The 26093-nt window shown below is 36.6% G+C and overlaps 2 protein-coding genes across 2 annotated transcripts in view; both read right to left on the bottom strand.

Annotated features, from left to right (window-relative positions):
• Window positions 1-2053, bottom strand: part of LOC148977637 (uncharacterized) — a 3091-nt gene extending 1038 nt beyond the window's left edge. Inside the window, exon 1 of the mRNA XM_089133812.1 lies at window positions 1-2053. This exon is cut by the window's left edge and continues 1038 nt beyond it. Within this exon, the coding sequence (XP_088989938.1) occupies window positions 1-349 (349 nt within the window). The 5' untranslated portion in view covers window positions 350-2053.
• A 1670-nt stretch (window positions 2054-3723) lies between these two features.
• On the bottom strand, window positions 3724-25618 carry usp40 (ubiquitin specific peptidase 40). The gene is made up of 31 exons (XM_039663793.2): window positions 24899-25618; window positions 24101-24168; window positions 23896-24009; window positions 22288-22452; window positions 19086-19232; window positions 18372-18515; window positions 18081-18209; window positions 17864-17989; window positions 17505-17612; window positions 15960-16272; window positions 15699-15780; window positions 15449-15620; window positions 15179-15263; window positions 14082-14152; window positions 13323-13684; window positions 11755-11911; window positions 11244-11304; window positions 10443-10496; window positions 10285-10373; window positions 10087-10173; window positions 9961-9997; window positions 9562-9626; window positions 9396-9470; window positions 9209-9317; window positions 9003-9082; window positions 6807-6925; window positions 6601-6666; window positions 6313-6523; window positions 6122-6217; window positions 5543-5631; window positions 3724-4977 (listed from the first exon to the last, which is right to left on the bottom strand). The coding sequence occupies exons 1-31, from the start codon at window positions 25086-25088 to the stop codon at window positions 4866-4868; spliced, it is 3783 nt and encodes a 1260-aa protein (XP_039519727.2). The 5' UTR covers window positions 25089-25618; the 3' UTR covers window positions 3724-4865.
• Window positions 25619-26093: the final 475 nt, after the last annotated feature.

Genomic DNA, 26093 nt, shown 5'->3' with positions numbered 1-26093 from the left:
TCCGGACTTTGAGAGCAACGCGGTACCATCCACATGGACGTTTATATAGCTCATTACCCCGCTCGCATACTGACATGTCACTCAAGTGTGTGAAATCATAATCATAGCAAGGTTCGAAGAATTCATCCATGTCCACAAACATCTCATCACGTACATCTGAGTTGAAACTTGCCATTGGCGCTTGTTGCTGATAAAACTGATCTGCAATCTGTTGGAGAAATCCTTTTGGCAGAAAATTATGTATATTGAGCTCATTAGGATTCACCTTTCCTGCACTGCAAGGCTTCACAGTTGTTTTGAGGAGGGCAGACAGCGCCTCCAGAACAACTTCCCTGTCCATTGTAGACATAATACTGAACTGCCTCAACAAACTTGAAAAAGTCCAAAATCGTTCTGCTCGAACACACCAATGTGCCTTTAAATAAGACAAAGAGGGAGTGGCATATTTTTTTTAACTTTCACTTTTTAAGCAATTCAGGGTCTGCCATAAACAACATTTTTAGCTTCACTTTTTGAATAACATGCCCAATTTGTCACTTTTATTCATGACAAATAATAAATGAATGAAAAAGGAAAATATTAAATAGCATAGTTGATATAGTAGTGCCTACTGTATCTGTTGCATATGATTTAACGCCCATATGAAAGATGTCATTAAATGAGTGTAAATATTGCTGATTTTACCATACCCAGAAACCAACAACCCGGTTGAACTTTAAATTCTGCTGATAAAAGACAGTATAACTCTAGTCAGAGCAGAGGGTTGTTGAAAGTGATGTTTTCTAGCAGTTTGACATGGACTGTGGAAGACAATGGATTTCCGATTTCAACACACTAAAATATGTGACTCATGGAAAGTACAGATATTTATACAGTTTCATTCTGTTTTCTGTTTGCTCTGTTCGTTGATCATTAGTTAACCTGTTCTGATACGCCTGTGTTCTTTCAGTTTTTGTCTGATCTCCTTTGTGGTTGTGGCACCTGTGTATTGTTATTTTTGGATTTAAAATACTCCTAGTTTAAGTTCTTCCTCGTGTACTTCATACAAAACAACTAATGCAGCTCAAGAACTTCAAAACCTATTAATGCAGCAGTAATAATGCTGAAATATTTCAAGTTAAAATACTTTCTTCATATGCACAGACAATTACTGTACAAGTACAGTATAAACAAAGTGGCTGATGCATCTTTCATTTATTGTGCTGATTTGTCCAATGTAAATAATATATTCGTTTTAAGCTTATTGGTGTACCATGACGTCCATGAGCGAATGTGAAGAAACAAAATAAAGTTGCTCTATAAACCTCAGAGCAGTTGCAGTCAAAGAGGTATTTTCATCGACTTTTATTGCCTTTAATTATTGATTGACCTAGTATCAGGCGTATTCAGGATTCCACAATCTTGTTGTTACATGCTCAGTTCTGTTCATTTTTAGTTTCATTTTTAGTTGTCACGTTCCTTTGTCTTTGTTTCCCACCACACATCTGTTCCCATGAACACTAATCTTCCACCACAGCTGCACATCATTTAGCACCTTAACTTGAAAATACAAATCGAAATAATGAGATTAAAAACATTGAAATTATGATTTTTTAAAAGTAAAAATTATCAGATAACTAAATTGAAATGCTGACTTCACTCAAGATCACACATGCCAGGATAACATATGCGTCCATTGAATTGTGAACACATTAAGGCTATTTGAATCCAGTTGGATGGAATTCTTTAGCTGAGCGAATCGAGAGAACTGAAAGAATTTAAGCAAAGAATCGCATCACCCCATGCAGTCACGATTACACAAACTAAAAATCAACAATCTCTTGAAGCTTAACTCAAACAAAAAGAAACATTTTCAAAAGACAGCCAACGAGGGATAAATATAACTGACAACATGTATTGAGTTTATTATTCTGGATGACCAGCCGCTGTCTAAACTGAAATGCCATTTATTTAACAAAATTGTTTACAAACCTTAAATTCACACACCCAGGTATCGGAATCGGTATCGGCCAATAGCCTGAGCCCAGGTATCGGAATCGGCCAATACCCAGAGCCCAGGTATCGGAATCGGCCAATACCCAGAGCCCAGGTATCGGAATCGGCCAATACCCAGAGCCCAGGTATCGGAATCGGCCAATACCCAGAGCCCAGGTATCGGAATCGGCCAATACCCAGAGCCCAGGTATCGGAATCGGCCAATACCCAGAGCCCAGGTATCGGAATCGGCCAATACCCAGAGCCCAGGTATCGGAATCGGCCAATACCCAGAGCCCAGGTATCGGAATCGGCCAATACCCAGAGCCCAGGTATCGGAATCGGCCAATACCCAGAGCCCAGGTATCGGAATCGGCCAATACCCAGAGTCCAGGTATCGGAATCGGCCAATACCCAGAGTCCAGGTATCGGAATCGGCCAATACCCAGAGTCCAGGTATCGGAATCGGCCAATACCCAGAGTCCAGGTATCGGAATCGGCCAATACCCAGAGTCCAGGTATCGGAATCGGCCAATACCCAGAGTCCAGGTATCGGAATCGGCCAATACCCAGAGTCCAGGTATCGGAATCGGCCAATACCCAGAGTCCAGGTATCGGAATCGGCCAATACCCAGAGTCCAGGTATCGGAATCGGCCAATACCCAGAGTCCAGGTATCGGAATCGGCCAATACCCAGAGTCCAGGTATCGGAATCGGCCAATACCCAGAGTCCAGGTATCGGAATCGGCCAATACCCAGAGTCCAGGTATCGGAATCGGCCAATACCCAGAGTCCAGGTATCGGAATCGGCCAATACCCAGAGTCCAGGTATCGGAATCGGCCAATACCCAGAGTCCAGGTATCGGAATCGGCCAATACCCTTAGTCCAGGTATCGGAATCGGCCAATACCCTTAGTCCAGGTATCGGAATCGGCCAATACCCTTAGTCCAGGTATCGGAATCGGCCAATACCCAGAGTCCAGGTATCGGAATCGGCCAATACCCAGAGTCCAGGTATCGGAATCGGCCAATACCCAGAGTCCAGGTATCGGAATCGGCCAATACCCAGAGTCCAGGTATCGGAATCGGCCAATACCCAGAGTCCAGGTATCGGAATCGGCCAATACCCAGAGTCCAGGTATCGGAATCGGCCAATACCCAGAGTCCAGGTATCGGAATCGGCCAATACCCAGAGTCCAGGTATCGGAATCGGCCAATACCCAGAGTCCAGGTATCGGAATCGGCCAATACCCAGAGTCCAGGTATCGGAATCGGCCAATACCCAGAGTCCAGGTATCGGAATCGGCCAATACCCAGAGTCCAGGTATCGGAATCGGCCAATACCCTTAGTCCAGGTATCAGAATCGGCCAATACCCTTAGTCCAGGTATCGGAATCGGCCAATACCCTGAGTCAAGGTATCGGAATCGGTTTCGGCCAGTATCAGTATCAGATATCAGTATCGGGAAGGGAAAAGGGGTATCGTGGAAGGGGTATGCCCCATCTGTGCAATCCTCTAATCACTAACAAGGATTTTAAATTGAACTGTAAATCTGACAATTTAAGGAATTAAAACTGGAGTTATGCGAGATCTCTTTTATGACCAGAAGTTCTCTGTCCATTGAAGGCATGGTTCAGGAACATTGCACACAATGGAATTAGTAAAAAAAAAAAAAAAAAAAAAAAAAAAAACTGCCGTTATGGACCGAAATGGAGTTGATGTTTGTGCCTTCTGTTTCACAAATCATGAAATTGAAAGTGTGTATCAAAACAGGCCATGGGTTTACAGTAAATGTTTTCTTTCAAGGTAGAACATGTCACCACGCAAGAACACGAACAATGAAACATGACACAAACAATCTTGATCGATCACCACACCCTAAGTGCTAAACAAAACTGAAATAAATCGAATCGGAAAAAAATCGTTTCCACCAAGGAATAAAAAAAAATAGGTATTATCTCCCAATTATCTCAGACTAATTTTATCACAATATTGAGTTGAGTATTGAGCAACTTTTTTTCTCAGAATTGTGAGATTTGCGACTATTTCTGAGTTGCGAGTTTATATCTCACAATACTGAGAGAGAAAAAGAATTAAGCGATATAAACTCGCTTTGTGAGAAACATGAAAATGTAAATCGTTATTCACTGATAATCTGAACTGAAACATGGATCTTGCTCGCGTTTTCATCCACATCTAAAAATGTGCATTACGTTCGGTCAATGACCAATTTTGATCCTGAATGCGAACACGGAGGCTAGATACAAGTTTCGAAAACAGGAATATTATGACTAAATAAATATTTTATAAATAAATTACAGTCTGGAATGATATGAGGGCGAGTAATAAATCACAGTATTTTTTTTTTGGAGCGAATGAAAGCATTTTAATCAATGATAATAACTCCACATAATTAAGGATATCTGTGTAAAACCTTTTCCATACAGTATTGTGATGGTTTTGTAAAAAAAAACAAAAAAACAATTGAAGACAACAGTTGTAACACCCTTCCTTGTGGAAAAAAGCACACCCTCAGAAGTGAGGCAGAGGAAAATCCATTGGTATAGGCTGAAACTGACCTCTTTGTCTTATAGGGTACAGCGATCTGCTCCAGGAATGAATTGCATATAAAGGGCAAAGAAAGTGTACAAGCTTCAAGATCAAAATCTCAATGATTGAAGATGATATTCCCACTTAAAATTGAGTTTTGGTTCAGCATCCCTGTGCCCATAGAATCTTATTTTTCACAGGGTGGGTCCGCACTTGTTCAGCACCGTCACATTGTCTTCGGTTTGGGTTTTGTGCCGTGATTCGCTGGGACAGATTCCGCCATGACGTCTAAGTGGCCTTAGTGATGGTTTTGAAAACCAAGGGGGTGTTCACAGGGGGTGTTACCTGAACACTCCCACGTTGATGGATAAGGCCACCTCTGGTTTCCTGTTTTTAGCTGAGCCTTTCTTGGACCCAGAGTCTTGTGAACATTCTCCACTGGCAGTACGCCCCCTAGTGGACAACATAATCAAACCGTCATTGAGACGTTACTGTTCAAATTTTTTTTAAAGTCTCTTATGCTCACCAAGGCTGTATTTATTATAACAAAATACAGTAAAAAACATAAATTTGGTAAAATATAACAATTTTAATATATTTTAAATGTAATTGATCCCTGTGATGGCAAAGCAGAATTTTCTAGAATCATTACTCCAGTCTTCAGTGTCACTTTATCCTTCAGAAATCATTCTAATATGCCGATTTAGTGCTCAAGAAATATTTCTGCTTAATTCTTTTCTGGACAGGTTTTTATGACGAATATAAAGTTCATAAGAACAACATTTATTTGAAATAGAAATCTTTTGTAATATTATAGTCTTCACTGTTACTTTTGATCAAATAAAAGCAGCTTTGCGGAGCTTTCAAAAGAGAAATTTCAAAAACTAAAAATTCTACAGAACCCAAACTGTGTCCAAATGTTATAGCACTCTTAATTCTACACATTTAATCAAACAAGCAAAGGGTGTCTCTTGTAATCCTGAAGAGAAGGCAATAAAAAAAATTAAAAAAAATTCACCTTGTGTTGTGATTCTCCTCCCTGAGTCTCTGCTGACCAATCTCATCTTCCAGAGTAGTGAATTCTTTATTATTGTCTATTAGCAAATTCTACACACATGCCAATACAAAGGAAACAAAAAAGTGAGAGGCATTGCTGAAGACCCAAAAATATTAAGAAAACGCATCTTTTACAAGTCTATCACACTATTTATGTTAGCTGATCAATACTAAATTAAACCTAAATTAGACACAAATGAAGATATTTTTCATGAAATCTGAGATTTCTCTTGAAAGTCCATTGAAAGTCTATTCACCTGGCGCTTCAAAACTCTTATTAAAGAGATAATAAATCCATATGAATCAACCTAAATTAAGTCAATTCATGATTTCAAAAGTCTTGGGTTAAACCGCTTGATTCATATGGACTTATTATCTCTTTAATAAAAGTTTTGAAGCACCAGGTGAATAGACTTCAGATTTCATTAAAAATATCTTCATTTGTGTTGTTCTGAAAGTGAGGAACTGCAACTGATGACAGAATATTTTCATTTTGGCTGAACTATCCCTTTAAAATAAAAAGATTCTTTATTCAATTTACCTTGACGCCTATACTATCTCCATCTTTCAGGTAGAAAGGAGCTGCCTGGAGACTCTCAGCTTTCCTCTTCTTCTTCTTTTTTGAGACCTGTTGTATCTGGAATTATTCAGATTTGATTATTCAAGTATAATCTTAACTCTATAGCTCTTGCCTACAAATAGTCTATTCCCATTTTCCCTCTCTCTTCTCACCCAGTTGGAAATGGGCATCCAGGTGTGTTTGTCAGGCAGGTGTTTAGCCAGAAGCAGGTTGTCAGGAGTGAGACCGTACTTGGAGGCCAGAGCAGCGTACAGCCCCTTAGGGGTGCTATCCCTCCCGGCGTCCCACAAAAACTCCTCAGAGGGATAATATGCCTTCTCTCCTGGCACCCCCATATGAACCCTCAGCAATAAATCCTTTAGCCTGAACAGATTATGAGAAAAGAACCATCAGTGTTTTTCAAACAATCTTGTTTCTTTCTTCCATGGAGAATGTCTCACCCCAGGTCTTCCTCTTTCATCAGCCTCTGAACACACACCTCCGCCCCATTCCCCAGCTTCAGCTTCCTGCAGGGATAGGAGGACTTTAACCCCAAATACAATAAAAAGAGTGCCAGTGCCACATCTGGAACCGTTTAGTGTGGAAAAAGGGGAACAAAGACCTCAGACAAAAGAGCAGAGCATAAACAAAATCCTAATTTATCAACCTGAGGGTCTGCTGGTTTCCTCTGAGTATCCTGGCCAGTTTCTTGCACTCTAGCAACCACACACGCAGGAACGCAGGGCTGGGAACACACACATCCTGAAGTGCCGGCAGAGTCATCACCTACCGAAACACATATATGGCTTTACTCAAGGGATGGTGATGCGACAGTGCTGCATTTCACACATTTCACAAAAATATACACTTCTGTTCAAAAGTTTGGGGTCTATAAGATATTTTTGGAAATGTCTAAAATGCTCATCAAGCCCATTTATTACATCGAAAATACAGTAAAATATTGTGAATATTATTACAATTCACAATTCTATTTTAATATATTTTAATATATTTAAAGTGTCATTTATTTCTGCAATGTAAAGCTGAATTTTCAGCATCATTATTCCAGTCTTCAGTGTCACATGATCCATCAGAAATCATTCTAATATGTCAATTTGCTGCTCAAGAATATCTTAGTCTTATCAATGTTGAAAACAGTTTTTTGTGTAAACTGATTTTACATGATTCTTTAATGAATAGAAAAGTTCAAAAGAAAAGCATTTAAAACAGATTTTTTGCATTATTAAAAATGTCTATTATTTAAAATTAATAACTTATTAATAACTAATATATATATATATATATATATATATATATATATATATACACACACACACACACACAACCGGTCAAAAGTTTTAGATCAGTAAGATTTTTTGTTTTTAAATTAAGTCTTTTCTGCTCACGAAGGCTGCTTTATTTGATAAAAAAAAATATTTGATGAAAAAAAATGACAAACAGTGATATTGTGAAATATTATGACAATTTAAAATGACTGTTTTCTATTTTAATATATTTTAAAATGTATTTTGAAAGCTGAATTTTCAACATCATTACTGTTGCTGATTACACATCAGTTTTCAGTGTCACATGATCCTTCAGAAATCATTCTAATATGCTCAAAAAACATAAATTATTATTTTTAATGTTGAAAACAGTCGTGTACCATTTTTGCCCCAAAATTCTATGATGAATAGAAAGTTCAAAAGAACAGCATTTATTTAAAATATAATCTTTTCTAACATTACAAATGTCTTTACTGTAACTTTTGATAAATTTAACTCATCCTTGATGAATAAAAGTATTTTCTAATTTCTTTCCCCCCAAAATAAAAAATAAATTCTTACCGACCCCAAACTTTTGAATGGTAGTGATTAATGTTACAAAAGCTTTCCATTTCAGATCAATTCTGTTCTTTTGAACTTTTTATTCAAAGAATCCTGAAATAAAAATGTAAAAAACAGTTTTCATCATGGATAATAATCATAAATGTTTCTTGAGCATCATATTATAATAATTTCTGTAGGATCATGTGACAATGAAGACTGGAGTCATGATGCTGTAAATTCAGCTTTGATCACAGGAATAAATTACACTTCACTATATATTCACATAGAAAATCGCTGTTTTAAATTGTAATAATATTTCATATAATAATATTTTCAATATTACTGGGGGGGGGGGGGGGGGGTTGTATTTTTTATCAAATAATTGCAGCCTTGGTGAGGAGAAGAAACTTCTTTTAAAATGATAAAAATCTTACCGATCTAAAACTTTTGACCGGTAGTGTATATATATATTATTATACTGATCCCCAAACATTTGAACGGTAGTGTACAGCATTTCTTCACTAGCTTCTTTAACTTTTTTTTTTAAATTCATTTAATCTTTAAATAAGTGAAGGTGAAGCATGTAAATTTTTTTCATTTTACAATATTTTCTCTTATCCCAGTTTAATATGCAGAATATTAAATAAGCTGTTTGAAGACTGTATTTTTTATTTAACAGTAAAAGGGTCTCCGAACTCACTAAAAGTATGTAAAATTGAGCCAAATGGAAAGCGTTACACAGGTTGTTTTGTCTTCATGCATTTTTATATCAATAAACTTAAGCTTTAATAAAAGATGATGTAAAAATTTTCCATTGCAAATACAACCACTGCCCTATGACCATTTCAAACTAAATCTCTAGACAAATGTTTTGTACATATTTTGGTTGGATTGTGCTAGATTTATGTGGGAAAAGTATTGGGAAACAAAAATTATTTTTGAAATTCTGTATGTCGCAGCTACTAAAATGACACTTAATCTTTAAGTTATTATTATCTGCTGCTGTCATTAATGCTGTGAGTAGTGATGCCAACCTGAGTCTTGAGGTCATCGAGTGAAGCCTCCTCTGATATCTCCACATAACCAATGAATCTCATCTCTGATCCAGACCACTCTGGAACACCAGGACACATAAACATAAGCAAGCATAAACCAGAGCTATTCTTAAAGCACTCATTATCTGACAGAAACAACAAACTGAATGCCACTTGGTTTATAGAACATTTGGTAAAAGTCGAACCTGTGGTGAGCGCCTCGATGCTCTGAGACTCTGTTGTGTGGTTCAGCTCTGGAATGCTGGAGCTGTGGATCATGTCTATGTACATCCTCACAGACAGCTTGAGGTAACCCTAAAGTAGAGATGAGACAAAAAAAGATGTATTTCCTTTTATTCTTACACAAGAAATCTTTCCAAACTGAAAACGCACCTTTGGAGGCAGCCGCCCCTCCACCAGCACCAGTGTGTCCCCATGAATGACCTTTGCCTCTTTCAGAGATGCATTCTAGGAAACACAAGTAAACAGGAGTCAATATTTGAAACAGACAAAAAACAAAAAAGAAAAGAGGAGTAGTACTGATATTTGGAGTTCCCACCTCATCCATAAGTGGCTCTCCAATCTCCTCACACCAGTCCACTCTCCTTAAGTGCCACGACTCACCTAGAGAGAGAAATGCTTGTTTCGTTAATAAATCTGAGAAAGCTAGTTGAGTTCACCCAAAAATGAAAATTCTGTCATTAATTACACACTCTCATGTCGTTTCAAACCCTTAAGACTTTTGTTTATCTTTGCAACACAAATGAAGATCTTTCTGATGAAATCTGATGAAAATCAGTTACATAACTGAAACTTAAATTGTAAAACTAATCAATATGAATTGAGCCGTTTAGTCCAAATAAGTCCCAAGAGACACAATCGTTTTCATGTGATAAGCAGATTGAATTTAGAAGAACTATCCCTTTAAATGTACAATTAAACATTTGAAGAATTTTACCTTCCAGCCTCGCCATCTGCAACATTTCCTTAAGGCACTGGAATAAGAGGAACCAGCCATTTTAAAACAACTTAAATTTCAGATTACTAGTAGAATTTTTTTTTTTTTTTTTTAAACAGAGTTCACCTCTTTGACAGTTAGAGACTCCTCTACAATAATCTCCAGCTCCTGGCCGACTGAAGGCACAAGACCAACACTAAAGTACAAGAACAACTGCAAGGAGAAAACATATTTTTTTTATTATAGGAGGTAAATGAACAGGAAAAAAGTCAAAAAGAGATGTTATTTTTTACATTCACACAAGCCCAAATTGTATGGACGCACCTGAGTTGTTGTTAGCACTGGTCCAGGGCACAGGTAGAGTGAAGTCATCAGCCTGATCCCTGCATCCCGAACACTCAAATGCTCATACACTAGAACACAGACAAACCAATTTACCACGTATACCTTTAAATGGATCACATGATCATTTTGAAAAGTACCTGGTGGTAAAAGTTTTCCACTTCGGTCCATTTGCCTCAGACAGCACTCAACACCTAAACAGGAAAAGATAAGAGACACACTGATTCCAAACTAAAAGATATATTGGCATTTGTAATGAACTGAATCAGCTGTAAAGTATTTTTTCATTTTGGCTGATATGTGTAAGAGTAAAAGTAAAAGTTATATGGCTTTCTATATATACCGTTTCTAAATATACCGTTTATTTTACAGGTTTACTTTTACAAATTATATGTAAAACCAATTCAAATGTACTTGATTTAACATCTATATAGAGAGTAGTATGGATGTGTCCACACTTGCATACTTTGATTAGAATAAGTAAGTATAATGAATAAGTATTTTCTTTGTGACAGCTAAAAACTACATCCTCCATATTGTCCTTATCACATGACCTAGTTTCACTGCCATTCACAAATCCTGTCCCGTGGCCTCAGAGATAGTAAAGTGTCCATAGTACACACACTTCAGAATACCACCAAGTAGTTGGTGATCCAGGTACCTTTTTTTTTTTTTTTTGCCTACTTTTTTTATTAGCACTGTGAATTCAGACATACCCATATCATATATCTGCTTTATATCAGCATCAGCCACCCAAAAAAATATTTTGTATCGGTTTTTGTATCGGCAGCACTGATATAGAATGAAAAAAATAAACAGAAAATTAAAGCTATGACAAGCCTTTGGGATGTTACAGAGTATTTTTGAGTTTTTTAAAAAATTAAAAAATTATTAAATTACTACTATATATAATTAGGGCTCTTATTATTAAGTGTTCTTACCACTGAGCTCGTCCTGTAGCCGAAGTTCCTCAAGAGCTTTTTCCTTCACCTCCGCCAGCAGCTACAAGAGTCACACACAGCAAATCAGCACAAGTGTACAATAAGTGTACAACTACAATCAAATATAAATATTGAATGATAAACTTCAAAATTATAAATTTTACCTTAGCTGCTAACTGAAATAAAATAAGTTGAAGTACTAAAATTGAAATTAAAATAAAGCCAAAACAGAAAAAAATACAAATGACAAAAGCGTATAACAAAATGATTAGGTAACACTTTATTCCGATGGTCCACTTTAGACATTCTACTAACTAATACGGAACTTCGCAAGAAGTCAACTCAGAGTATTAGCAGACTGTCAGCTTAATATCTGCTAAAACTTTATTTTGGTGCTCCTCCAACACACATTCTACTGATGATAACTTACACTTATACTGAAGTCAACTTATTCTACTAGCCTGAACCCTAACACCTGCATACAAATATACATGAATATTTTTATTCTCACCATGTTCCCTGAAGCCGAGACTTTACTCTTTTTCTTCCCCTGCTCCTCCTCCTCCTCTTCCACCTTCATTCCACTCTGTGGGCAAAACTCCACCTGCAGCCACCGACAGTCTGAGGGCGTTGTCACGGTAACCATGTCACCATTGAGGCTGAAGATACTGTGGAAAATCATGGTTCCTATTAGCCATTTGAAATTTTCTTCTAAAATGATAATTTTTTAATCAAGCTTGTATATTTAAGTTCAGTGATTTCACTTAGATGACAATTAATAGGTAATCTTCATTGCCATTTAAGGGAAATTCCTGAACTTAAATATACAAGCTTGATAAAAATTATCATTCTAGAAGAAAATTTTCAAACGGCACTTAAGGCGCTTTTCCACTGCATAGTACGGTACGGTTCGGTTCGGTATGTCTCACTTGTGGTGCTTTTCCACTGCATGGTACGGTACAGTACGGTTCGCTTCAGGTCGCTTTAAATGGTACCTGGTCTGTTGAGGTTCCAAGCGTACCGTACCGGTACTAAAATGTGACGTGAAACACTGCAGATCACTGATTGGTCAGACAGAATCGTCACTACCAGCGTCACTACTAGCGTCATTGGATGTGCGACACGAGACACGAGACACTTTTTTTATCAGTATTTTTGTTTTGCTGCCATCAGCCTCATTTTAAACACATTTTTCCGTCTAGCAGTTAAAAACAACCACATACCGAGAATCAGGAACACCATCCCCTCGATAGTCTTCATTGTTCCTGTGTTGTGGGTTTGAAAATGTGGCGCTTTTAAGATGATGTCATGGCAGTAGAGGTGCGCGCAAATAACGATCAGTCCCACACACTTTGAAGGGGTACTACTGCAGTGGAAACGAAAAGCGATCCGAACTGTTCCGCGCCGAGTCGAAGTGTACTGAGCCGAACCGTACCGTACTATGCAGTGGAAAAGCGCCATTAGAGGCTTTTGCATCTGAACTATATATATATATATATATATATATATATTTATATATCAATCACTTCTCTGGTATCTGTGTTGGGAAATGTTAAATGTTACTGTCTTTTTTGAAAGATGTTTATTTAATTGAAAATAATTGTTTGTTCATTTTTCATTTTTCGAAACACAAATTAAGATATTTTTAAAGTGCCACTTTTATGCTTTTCAAATATTACCTTTCATGCAGTGTGTAATATAGTTTGTAAATGTAAAAGGTCTGCACAGTTTTAAAGATCAAAGATCACTTCCGTAAAATATGCATGTACGTTAGAAACAAATTTGCATAATGCCAGTCTGTGGTCTTCATTGGCTGCCCATGAACAACATCTACCCCCCTCAAACACTGTAGTTGTAGCTGAGGCCAGGAAGATACTGTTTTCCGTTTGCATGCACTTCCAAAGTTTGGAGACATCCAACATTCAACCCGAAAATAGTCATATAACCATTGCAATAACTCCGAAGCTTTTCAGTTAAGGTAAAAAAACTGCATAGTGCTGCTTTAAATAGTTAAAAGGTGCGTTTAATATAAATTTTGCTGTGTTAAAAAGGCAAAAATTGTGAAATTGCTTCTCTTACCTGCTGTCTAGTTCCTCTGGCTGCAGCAGCAGTACAGCGTCGCCGTCCTTCAGAGAGAGCTCTCTCAGTGTCCTCTGCATGTCCTGAGGTGGAAAAACCCTCCAGCCACTGGCCCCGCCCCCACTGGCCCCTGGACGACTCTGCTCCTGGCACAAAAAGGCCTCTTGGGGCCCTAGAGCCTCGAGCACTGTACCCAGAGTGGCCCCACCAGCAAAGCCCTTCATGGAACGCACCAGACCAGATCCATCAGTGTCTCCGACCCCTGACTCATCCCCACATCCCAGCTCTTCAGCAGAGGGACGCAACACAGTCAACAAAACAGGCTCCCATTCAATGCCTGTTTGCACCACCACACCACTGACCTGAAAAAAAGAGAGAGAAAAGAAAAGGGAACCATCAATTTGGCTCTAATGTTTTGAAATTGCAATCCATCCAGTCTCTTTTTCACCAACTGAGCGCCAAAACCCGATACATGAGTTTACAAAGAAGAAATGGTGGTTCTAGACCAGAAAAAATTGGATTTTTGTATGTAACCAGAAGTAAGATTTGTAAACCAAGATCATAAACAGGTTGTGTAGCATCACTGTCAGTATACAACTCTCAAATCAGTGGACACATGGGCCAGCTCTGAAAGGTTCACAGATCCCTCAACTGAGCACAAGCAGAGCACCGACTCAATATTTTGGTAGAAACTGGAATAATATCAATTTCACAACAAATCCATATAGGATAGTAGTCCATAAAGTATTAGTTGCCCACCTCTCTTCCATTCCACACAAAGAGATCAGAGCCATTACACACTCCTGCACTATAAAGCGACATCTGGTCATCTGAAACAATACAAGACATAAATGATCATTCAGAATAACTAATGTATACTACTGTAATAATACAGTAATACTGTGAAATATTATTACAGTTTTAAATGTGATTTATATTTTGATTTATTTAAAAAAAAAAAGTATTGTATTCCTGTGACAGCAAAGCTGGAATTACAGCATCATTACTCCGGTCTTCAGTGTCACATGATCCTTCAGAAATGATTCTAATAGGGATGGGCAACGATTAATCGCGATAAATCGCATCCAAAATAAAAGTTTGTGTTTACATAATATATGTGTGTGTAGTGTGTATAATTAATTTGTATATATAAATACCCACACATGTATGTGTATATTTAAGAAAAATGTGCTATTAATATATCAAATATTTATATTTTATTAGGGCTGGGCAAAAATTACTTGCGATTAATCGCATCCAAAATAAAAGTCTGTGTTTACATAATATATTTGTGTGTGCTGTATATAATTATTTTGTATATATAAATACACACACATGCATGTATATATTTAAGAAAATGTGTTATATATAAAATATTTATAATTATATAATATAGATTATATATTTATAAATATATACAGAATTTAAGCGCAAATAATTCTTAAATATATACATGCATGCATAGGTATTTATACAAAATAATTATATACAGCACACACAAATATATTATGTAAACACAGACTTTTATTTTGGATGCGATTAATCGCAATTAACCTTTGCACAGCCCTATATTTTATATAATATTATTTATGTATAAATATATATAAAGTATACACATGCACATATTTCTTAAATATATACATGCATGTGTGTGTATTTATAAATACAAATTAATTATACACACTACACACACATATATTACGTAAACATAAACTTTTATTTTGGATGCGATTAATCATTGCCCATCCCTATTCTAATATGATGATTTGCTGCTCAGACAAGGCTGTCTGAAAGTGTCTGGAAGGGCTTTACAAAACATGTTAGTGCAAATGTAAGAAAACTGTAAATGAATTCACCTGTCAGTGTATCATACAAATGTAACCCAGCTGGCACATTCTTAGCCAATGTCAATGCCATGTCTCCTTCCCAAAGATCCTGCATCTACAAACCAAAGTCAAAGATTAAAAAAAAACTTGACATATTCTGTCAAATCTAATCTAACAGGGTTTTCATTTACATTAAAATTGTTTTCGCTCATGTAACCAAAAATGATCAACAGCATATAAAATAAAATGTATTTGATTGGTTGCGTTGTCACTGAAAAATCCCTGGTGTGTAAACAGCACCTGGTAGATGGCCAATCGCAGGTCTCCCACAGTCTTTCTGCGGTCGAAGGTGACAGTGATGATGGAGTCTTCGCCCGGGGCTGTGGGGTGTAAGGCTCCATTTTGGCAGTGATAATGAGGGGCCAAGTGCAGCCTTACTTCAATGCTGTTGCTGCTGGCATCAAACTCAGCTCTACAAGACACACATGACATGAACATTGCATAAAACACCACATGCTCACTCAGTGTGTATGAGTGTATATGAAGTCACCTCCTCTGCTGAACTCTTGCATTCTCCTCTTGTATCATCTCCACCAGGTGAGGAGGCACTTTGTAGGCAGGGTTTCCTATGGCTGTTTAAAAACATACAAAAAAGCATTTCTACATGTTTTAGTATTTACCAGTGAAACAAACAGATTTTCACTTCATTAGCACACATAGGGTGAACAAATAACACTTTCCAAGGATTAAATGCAGGTTAAAATTGGCCTTTGTTTCATGCGTGTTATAAAAAAATGTCAACACAACATACCCTCTGGAGGTCTTTTCATAGTTGTCTTCCTGTAAAAGAGCATGTAGGCACTCTCTTTTCCCTGAAACTGCTTCTCGATGTCCTTCAACGTAATGGATGTTACAGTGGAGTCGTTCAGATCAAACCAATGACATCCATCAGGGCCTTCTGTGTCTCCTGCTGTTTCTGGCTTTATGTTCTCTGGGTTGCTTTTGGCTGGAGTTGAACTGACTGGTTCTGTTGGACTGGGTTCTGTGGCCGCAGGAGCATTTTTCAGAGCTACACGGGTTCCATTGGAGACCAGCATAAAGACTTCAGGGTGGTTCTGAAGAAACTGGAGGAAGAAAAATGGTCATATGACTTTTTCAAATCTCAATGTAATTAAATTGATCAAAATAACCTTAAAGAATCGACTAAGATACACCACTACCATGAGCATGAAAAGTGATCCATTACCATAAAGTTTGATGTTTCCTGCAGCTATTCTAGCATTTGAACTACAAAAGTGAAAATGTATATTGCAGCACTGCAAATATTGTTGGCCAGTATGATAAAATGCAATATAACACACTACTGTTAAAAAAATTCTGGATCAGAAAGACTTTTTCTTTCATATGCACACAAAGCTTGCATTTATTTGATAAAAAAAACAGCAAAAACACTTGTGAAATATTAAAATAAATAGAAATACCGGTTTCCATTTTAATATATATTAAAATGTTATTTATTTCAGAAAAAACCCTGATCTTTCACCAGTGTCAATCATTCTAATATGCTGATTTGGTGCTCAAGAGACTTTTGACTTATTGTCAATCTTCAAAACAGTTGTGCTGCTAACAATTTTTGTGAAAATTTGATGAATAGAAAGTTCAAAAAGGGCTGTCAAACGATTAATCGCGATTAATCGCATCCAAAATAAAAGTTTGTGTTTACATAATATATGTGTGTGTAGTGTGTATACTTATTTTATATATATAAATACACACACATGCTTATATATATTTAAGAAATATTTTCATGTATATAGATTTATATATAATTTATATTATATAGAAATATAAATATTTTATATATAAATATTTTTTTTCTTAAATATACATGCATGTGTGTGTATTTTTATATATACAAAATAATTATACACAGTGCACACACATATATTATGTAAACACAAACTTTTATTTTGGAAGCGATTAATCACGATCAATCGTTTGACAGCCCTAGAATTTATATGATTATTTCCCAGATCAATTTAGGTGATCTGGAAATGTCATTACTGTCACAATTGATCAATTTAATGAATTCTTGTTGAATATAAGTTTTAATTTAAATTATAAACAAAACCTGTTATATTATAATTATACATTTAAGTACTGAGTAATATTAACTACATGTACTTATAGGGTTAGGTGCATGTAAATTACGCATAATTTATAGTTATTATTACTATAGTAACTATATGTAACAAAGACACTGCAAAAATAAAGTGTAACCAAAAAATCTTACTGCACCCAAATGTTAGTGTCTCTATCTCTTTATAGTGTGAAGTATATACTTTGGAACCCTAACCTTGCTGATGGTGCCATACTGTTTTTTGTATTTTTTGCTCCATGGCGTGCCGGTTTTATTCATCAGCTTTTGTCCCAGCTGGTCTATGAGCACACATTTTGAATCCTCCTGAGAAAAAAAAAAAACAAGTAAAAATCAGTATGTGAAAATTGTTTGTCCACAAAATTTAAGAAATATTGATTACAGCTGTTGTGCCTTTCAAAACTCGGTTCCCTTTATTGAGTCGTGAAGTAAATGAAAAGTCATTTTCTTAATTCGAGAGGGAATTTCATTATTACATACACTAAATAACAGCTATGAATCACAAAGTGTTAATAATATTTCCAACATCTACTGTAGAGCTGTATGGTGTAGCATACCTGAGCCAGAATGCCAGTAAGAACAGAAAGTGGATCCTCAGTCTCTACACAGTTCTCATTCTCCTTTTTTTCCTGAACTTTGGCCTCTTGTCTCTGGGTCTTAGCCTTTATTTTTACCTCCTCCTCCTGTGGGACGTTGGGGGGGGGGATACATTTGGAGTGGACTGCTTAATATTGAACCAAATATACAGACTGCAATAAAAACCAAAAGACTGACCGGTGCCTCCCAGTGGCCAAGATGGTCGATGTCTTTGATGTAGACATGATAATGTCCTCCATAACAGCCTCCTTTATGTATGATGACAGAGAAGAGCTCATACGAATACTCGGAGTCTGGCCAATTGTTCTGTCAGAAACACAGAACATGTTCATTCTCTGCTTTGATGAGGGATAACAATATAAATGTTCTCAACAGATGCTAACAGGATGCATTCTACACAAATAATAGACTTATTTATTTGGCTGGAGAGTTTGTAATACGTGTTTGTGTACGATTCAGCTCTGGTACCTGCTCACAAAACGGTCTGAGGTTGAATTCAAGAGGAAAAGTGTAGCTCCCGGTCTCTTTGTAGCGCTCACACTTGGCAAAGTCGAAGTTGAACCTCAACAAAGAAATGGTCAGGAATGGTGGAAGTTTTCTCAGTTTAGCAGACTGTGACAAAAGACAGAATTAAGCAGGTTTATAAATGACTACAGTACTCATCTGAAGTGCCATTTCACATGTTCCAAACCTGTATGAATTTCTTTCTTCTGCTGAACACAAAAGTAACTAAACAGTTGATGGATCCCATTTTTTTCCCTTTCCGTAGTGGGAAAAAAATACTAGCACATCAACTGTTTGGTTACTGGCATTCTTTAAAATATTTTCTTTTGTGTTCAACAGAGAAAGATGAACAGAATTTTAATTTTTGAGTGAACTATCCCTTTAATCCATTAACTAATGTTAACAAATGAGACCTTATTGTAAAGTGTTACCAAAATGGAAGACAGCTATTATAATACTTAACAATATTACCGTTTTACTGTATTTTTAATCAAATAAATTCAGCGTTGGTGAGCATAAGAAACAACCTTGGTAGTGTACCTCAGGGAAACAGGTAAATAATTAAAATGATGACATTATGACCCATTTAAATAAATATCTAACTGCTGATTTGGGGATTTTGAATTGTTGTATAGGAACATAGGAAGATAAATGACCAAATGAACAGTATTGACTGACCTTAGCAGCCCGAACCAGCTGGTCACATCTGCTGCAGCGGTAGAGATTATTCCCCTCAAACATCTCCTCCTCCACAAACATGTTCCACAGCGCCTCCTCTAGTCCACTCACACCCCGCACTGACACGGTCAGGTCCAAAAAGTCCTCCTGAGAGAACAGAAAGATAGTGAGAGTGGGGAATGCACAAAACAATATTTGCATTTATTGCTCAAAAACACAGTAAAATTGTGAAATAGTATTACAATTCAAAATAATGGTTTTCCATGTGAATATATTTTAAATAGCAATTTATTCCGGTGATGCAAAGATGATTTTTCAGCATCATCACTCAAGTCTTCAGTGTCACATGATCCTTTAGAAATAATTATAAGAAGCTGACATTTCTTATTTTTATCAATGATGTATACAGATTTCCTGTTTACAGTTTTTCTTTAATAAATTATTTACTTTTGAACTTTCTATTCATTTGAAATATAAATCTTTTGTAACATTATAAATGTCTTTAGTTTCACTTTTGGTCAATTGAATGCATCCTCACTTGATTATTGACCCCAAAATTTTGAACAGTAATGCATCATAAATATTAAATATGCACTACTTTTTTTTTTGCTGCTTATTTTAACCCTCATGTGGTGTTCGGGTCAATTTGACCCGGAGAAGATTTTCTTTTTCCTGAAAATACTAGTTAATGTTATCGCTTTGGACTGAAACTTAGTGACTTTGTTCCCAAGCGGTGTAACTATATCTCATTTGTTTTTTGAACATTTTCGTATTTTTTTGTGGGAGTTCTGTTACCTTGTTACACTTGTGGTGTTCCCGGTCAAAAATGACCGGTCTATACAAAATAGCTTATAAATCACTCATTATACCATATTTTCACCCAATCTTGGATTCAATCTTTTTGTCAACTTGTTCTCTTTCAATTAGGACTGGTTTTATATTTCTGTTTGCATCTGATTAATCGTGGGCCTCATTTATCCGAGAGTAGGCATCTCATTTTTTGAGTAAAAAATAAATAATTTATGAATAAATTTGGAAATATGATTTTTTTTTTGTGAAAAAAATGGTTACTGTTCATCACTCTAGTCTACTCTAATGATTTACCAGGAATTTTGTTTTGAAACTTTTGTTTTGTAAAAAATATGGAACATAGTCACACTTGTGGTGTTCCCGGTCAAAAATGACCGGCCTATAAAAAATAGCTTATAAATCACTCATTATACCATATTTTCACCCAATCTTGGATTCAATCTTTTTGTCAACTTGTTCTCTTTCAATTAGGACTGGTTTTACATTTCTGTTTGCATCTGATTAATCGTGGGCCTCATTTATTTGAGAGTAGGCATGGTAAAAAATGGTCACAATGGGCGACAATTGAAAGTGAATGGGAGAGACTGAAAATAACAGAAGAATTTAGTTTTCAGGAGCATGTTCATTATTTTCATGTACACATATGAGCATGTGTGCTTGCAAACATCGAGCCCTTGGACCTGTGCATGTATCGATACATTTACACGCTACCCAGACACACACACACACGTTAAAACACACAAACTTTGAGTATTACACACATTCTTTTCCACAGAGAAATTTGATTATACCCTAACCTGCATCTAATATACATTTATCCATCTGACATTACCACACACACACACACACAAACTGGCCGTGACTGCAGTGATCCGGCTTCAAAATAATCTTTCTTTCATGTTCTTGTTTCATCACAGCTTCCAGAAAAAATATTATGACATTTTGTTTTGGAACTGTGAGGTTCTCACCATAGACAGTGGTTCTCACACAGAACTAGACAATATTTACAAATATACATCATGTGATAGCACAGGCATATATAAATGCCTCACAGCACCTTGCTTGTCATTCATTTGTGGCAGCACAATGGCAAAGCAGCTCTCTGCACATGATGTTATTCATCAGATTTTTGACTCAGAAAATAGTGGGGAGGATCATTTCTCTCTGGAAAAGAATGTGTGTAATACTCAAAAAAGCTTGTGTGTTTTAACGTGTGTGTGTGTGTGTCTGGGTAGCGTGTAAATGTATCGATACATGCACAGGTCCAAGGGCTCGATGTTTGCAAGCACACATGCTCATATGTGTACATGAAAATAATGAACATGCTCCTGAAAACTAAATTGTTCTGTTATTTTCAGTCTCTCCCATTCACTTTCAATGGTCGCCCATTGTGACCATTTTTTACCATGCCTACTCTCAAATAAATGAGGCCCACGATTAATCAGATGCAAACAGAAATGTAAAACCAGTCCTAATTGAAAGAGAACAAGTTGACAAAAAGATTGAATCCAAGATTGGGTGAAAATATGGTATAATGAGTGATTTATAAGCTATTTTTTATAGGCCGGTCATTTTTGACCGGGAACACCACAAGTGTGACTATGTTCCATATTTTTTACAAAACAAAAGTTTCAAAACAAAATTCCTGGTAAAACATTAGAGTAGACTAGTGTGATGAACAGTAGCCATTTTTTTCAATTTTTTTTTTCATTTTTCCAAATTTACTTATAAATTATTTATTTTTTACTCAAAAAATGAGATGCCTACTCTCAGACAAACGAGGCCCACGATTAATCAGATGCAAACATAAATATAAAACCAGTCCTAATTGAAAGAGAACAAGTTGACAAAAAGATTGAATCCAAGATTGGGTGAAAATATGGTATAATGAGTGATTTATAAGCTATTTTGTATAGACCGGTCATTTTTGACCGGGAACACCACAAGTGTGACTATGTTCCATATTTTTTACAAAACAAAAGTTTCAAAACAAAATTCCTGGTGAAACATTAAAGTAGACTAGTGTGATGAACAGTAGCCATTTTTTTCAAAAAAAAATTCATATTTCCAAATTTACTCATAAATTATTATTTTTTTTACTCAAAAAATGAGATGCCTACTCTCAGACAAACGAGGCTCACGATTAATCAGATGCAAACAGAAATATAAAACCAGTCCTAATTGAAAGAGAACAAGTTGACAAAAAGATTGAATCCAAGATTGGGTGAAAATATGGTATAATGAGTGATTTATAAGTTATTTTTTATGGGCCGGTCATTTTTGACCGGGAACACCACAAGTGTTATAGGGTTTTGAACACCACATGAGGGTTAAAGAGGTTACAAATTGGGCCGCTAGAGGAAAAATTAAGTCGCACATGCTCCATTCTGACCTGTCTCTCACTAATATTGCCGCACTCCTTGCAGGTGATCTGGTTGACAAGCGTCCCATGGTACAGCCGGTGAATGAGACTGCTGCCTGAAGTGTCCACTAAAGAGCTCTCCAGAGCACTGAACAGGATCCGGTTCAGCTCCTGCACATCCTGCTGGCCCATTTCCTGAAGACAAAAATCAAATCATAAGATGAATGATTTTAACAAACTGACAGATCATTTCAGTTTAGCTTTAACCAGTCTTTAAGTGATATAGTTCACCCAAAAATTTAAATTCTGTCATCACTTTCTAACCCTCAAGTTTTTCCAAACCTGTATGAGTTTCTTTCTTCTGTTGAAAATAGAGCCCGACCGATAAAGGATTTTGAAGGCCGATACCGATACAAATATTTTTGAGTTTTAAAATCCGATATTCCGATATATCGGCCGATATTTTATTTATTTATTGTTTTAAACTGGACATGATAGTCACAAATTTTGTCATGCTTATTTGAGTTAAGAGAACAGATGGGGATGATCTTTTAATTGTTATTTAAGCAATGTATGTCTCGTGACCAACTCAACGAGTGTTGCCAACAGGGACGGTGTAGAGTGCCCTCTGGTGGACAAACTATACAACTCCAACACTCATGACATGGTTCAAGCGTGTTTCGCTGTTTTTTTTTTATTTTTGAAATATTCATTTATCGGCCATTATAACTGCCGATACCGATAGTTTGGAAAATGCCTAATATCGGCCGATAATATTGGTCTGCCGATATATCGGCCTGGCTCTAGTTGAAAACAAAAGAAAGAATGTTTGTAACCAGACAGTTAATGGACCCCAATTACTTCCATAGGATTTATTCCTACTATGGACATCAATGATTACTGTGTGAACTGTCTGGCTACTCAACATTCTTCAAAATATCTTCTTTTGAGTTCAACAGAAGAAAAACTCATACAAGTTTTTTTGGTGAACTATCACTTTAAGGATCTGGGATTCAACACAAAGATCACGGGGTTAATTATAAAAAATGACCGGTTGCTGATTTTGCCTAGATCATTTAGCCCCAAATTTAGATGCGGTGACCCCGAGGTACCACTTAACCCTAGATTACTACAAAGGGACTGTTTTTGAAATTAGTCACTGTTACATGAAAAGTACCTGCTAAATACAAAGTAATGGTGCGTTCACGTGCTATGAAAAATACAATCTTTTCCACTTGTGAACTGGTATTTACCAGTGTGTTGCGTTCAAGTGCTTTTGTCATTGTAATGTGGTAAAAAGATGGAGATCCAGACAGCTAAAACTATTTTAGATTGCTTAAGTCATCTGCTACAGCAAGAAAATTATTTATCAAAACTCAAATGGTAAATAATATGCTGTATAATTTCTAGATCATGAATAGTACATATGTTTACCATTCGACTCTTGTGTTGCTCTCCGCCATTTTGAAAAGGTCAAAGGTTATCTCATCTAGGCAACTCGTGCATCAAAATATTCCACAAGTTGGAAAATACCACATGAGGGGGTGTTCGTGTGCATCTTCCACGTCGGCTTTTGGTAATTACAATAATTACCATAGCACGTGAATACACCATAAGTAGACCATAAAGTCTTTGTACCTCATTGTTCGTCCAGCCAAAACTGTCCGTTAGGTCTGTCGTGGAGGCTGTTAGCTCATCCACCAGCAACAGATGAGAAAACAATCTCTGTAGCTCCAGAGGAATCACACGGACCTGAGAACAGGAAACATCTATCCATCTGATCCTCTGAAACACGTACAGTATAAAGCTTCCATTCATCTCCCTCACACACGTTTATACACACCTTTGCCTTCGGTTTGGCCTTGTCAGCCAGACATCCTAATTCATCCGGTCCGAGATGAAACAGTTCCTCTGTGAGAGATCATTTTAATTTAGAACACATCATAAACAAATAATCATCCCAAAATACTGTCATTCTCGTCCTGTTCTAAACCCATATTGATTTGTTTTTACAAAGAACACAAAAGCAGATTTTTTTTTCTTTTTAATAATATCTTGCCCACACAGATTTTCTTTTTCTTTTTAAGAGTATGTTGCCCACTATATCTATAAAAAGTGAATAAGGACTTGGTTGTTAAGCTTCAAGAGGTAAAAACACGAGGTAAAAACGATATAAATACTCATTAAATCATGTTTAATTTGGACTCTGTGCAAGCTCTTTGAGGTGGTGACCATAGACCTGCATTGTATGACTGACAGACAAGAACGGTTTGACCTAAAAATATTAAAATTGAAACTACTGCGGAAACAAAGACACCTACATTTTGGATGCCCTTGAGGTAAGCTAAAACATATCAAAAATTAATTTCAAAGTGAACTATCCCTTTAAGTTCTACACAAACTTGTAGTCTTCACACCCACTTGAACACTTGGGCAACATACAGGAAACATGTCAAACATGGCATGTCAATTGCAAAGACAAGACTGCAATTGTGGGTATTTGGACGGTCATCACTAATTAAAGTGGTAGAGAGTGGCCAGAATTCTCTTTGGAAGTAGGTCAAGTATATAATGACAATATGTTGATATTAGGCCATTTATTCTTATAAATAGTAATATATTTTCCAACCTTCCATCTTACCCCTAAACTCTGGTGTGAAGAGTAGAGTCTGTATCAGAGAGTTGAGGTAACAGGTGCCACCCTGATTCTTGATCCCGCAGAGCTTGACTTTCCCTCTGGGTGGAGGAGGCTCAGACTCCCTCCCCTTCACACCTGTGCCAGGTGTAGACATATAGCCATCCCCGTCCTCCTCAAATAGATCTCCAAACATAACCGCAGCTGCTCTGTGAAGCTTAGTATCGGTAAACCTCCTGCTCTTTAAAGAACCGAGTTTCGATTACTGCGAATAGAAAGTGTTTCACCTATTGCTATCTCATCTTGGTCTTCCCTAGCTCTCGGTTAACGATCAATGGGCTCACCCTGGAATAAGATGACTTCACAGGACTAAACATAGCTTTTATAAACCAACCGAGAAACTAAATGCTCGTTTTGCCCTCGGAATGAATCACAGGTGTCGTGAGTAAATCTCAGCCCGTAAAACGAAAAATGGATATCTGAGAGGTGACTGCACTGCTTCCATATTTCACCAATGAGATTTAAAAGAACAATTATTTCTCGTTGACAGCCTTCGTATTTACGCATTAACTAAATAATATTTTAAACGCGACCTTTTCGTTCGAATTGAAACGTTTCTTAGTAGTAATAATGGTAAAAAAATGAAATCTGAGTAGAAGACATTTATGTTTCTAGGGCGCAGCCATGTTTGCTTGATGATACGTCTAGCCGCTATGCATTGTGGTACTTGTAGTTCTTCACGGTAACGGCCTTCTTTTTTTTTGTGCAAGTAATCTTGTTTGACTTTGAACTACATCCGGCTTTTCCTTGGCTTGACGGGTTCTGTAGTTTTATAGGCCTATAATCTAAAAATATGTCGTAATCAATGACCATACAACCATAATCTATGTTCAAGTTAAAGATTTGTTCATAAGAGTAAGTGAGTAGCCTATATTAATCATTTTCTTTTTTTCTTCTTTTTTTTTTGATGGGGAGGGTGGGGTGCATTTTGTTTCAATGTGTTTTGAAATGCTCTTTTTCAATGTATATGTGTAATATGTATAATAATAAATTTCAATGTATAATAATCCCAAATACTTGTGCTTATTTGTAAACATCATGTAGCAAGTCATGAAACTTAAGTTGTGATCGTATTTTCCCCCCCTTTTATGACATATCCAAGTGAAATGGCTTCAGGAACCTATGAATTCTATGAGCAATG

The sequence above is a fragment of the Pimephales promelas genome, chromosome 8, assembly GCF_988280905.1.
Source record: "Pimephales promelas chromosome 8, fPimPro1.hap1.1, whole genome shotgun sequence".
NCBI lineage: Eukaryota > Metazoa > Chordata > Actinopteri > Cypriniformes > Leuciscidae > Pimephales > Pimephales promelas.
This window is presented reverse-complemented; position numbering and strand designations above follow the sequence as displayed.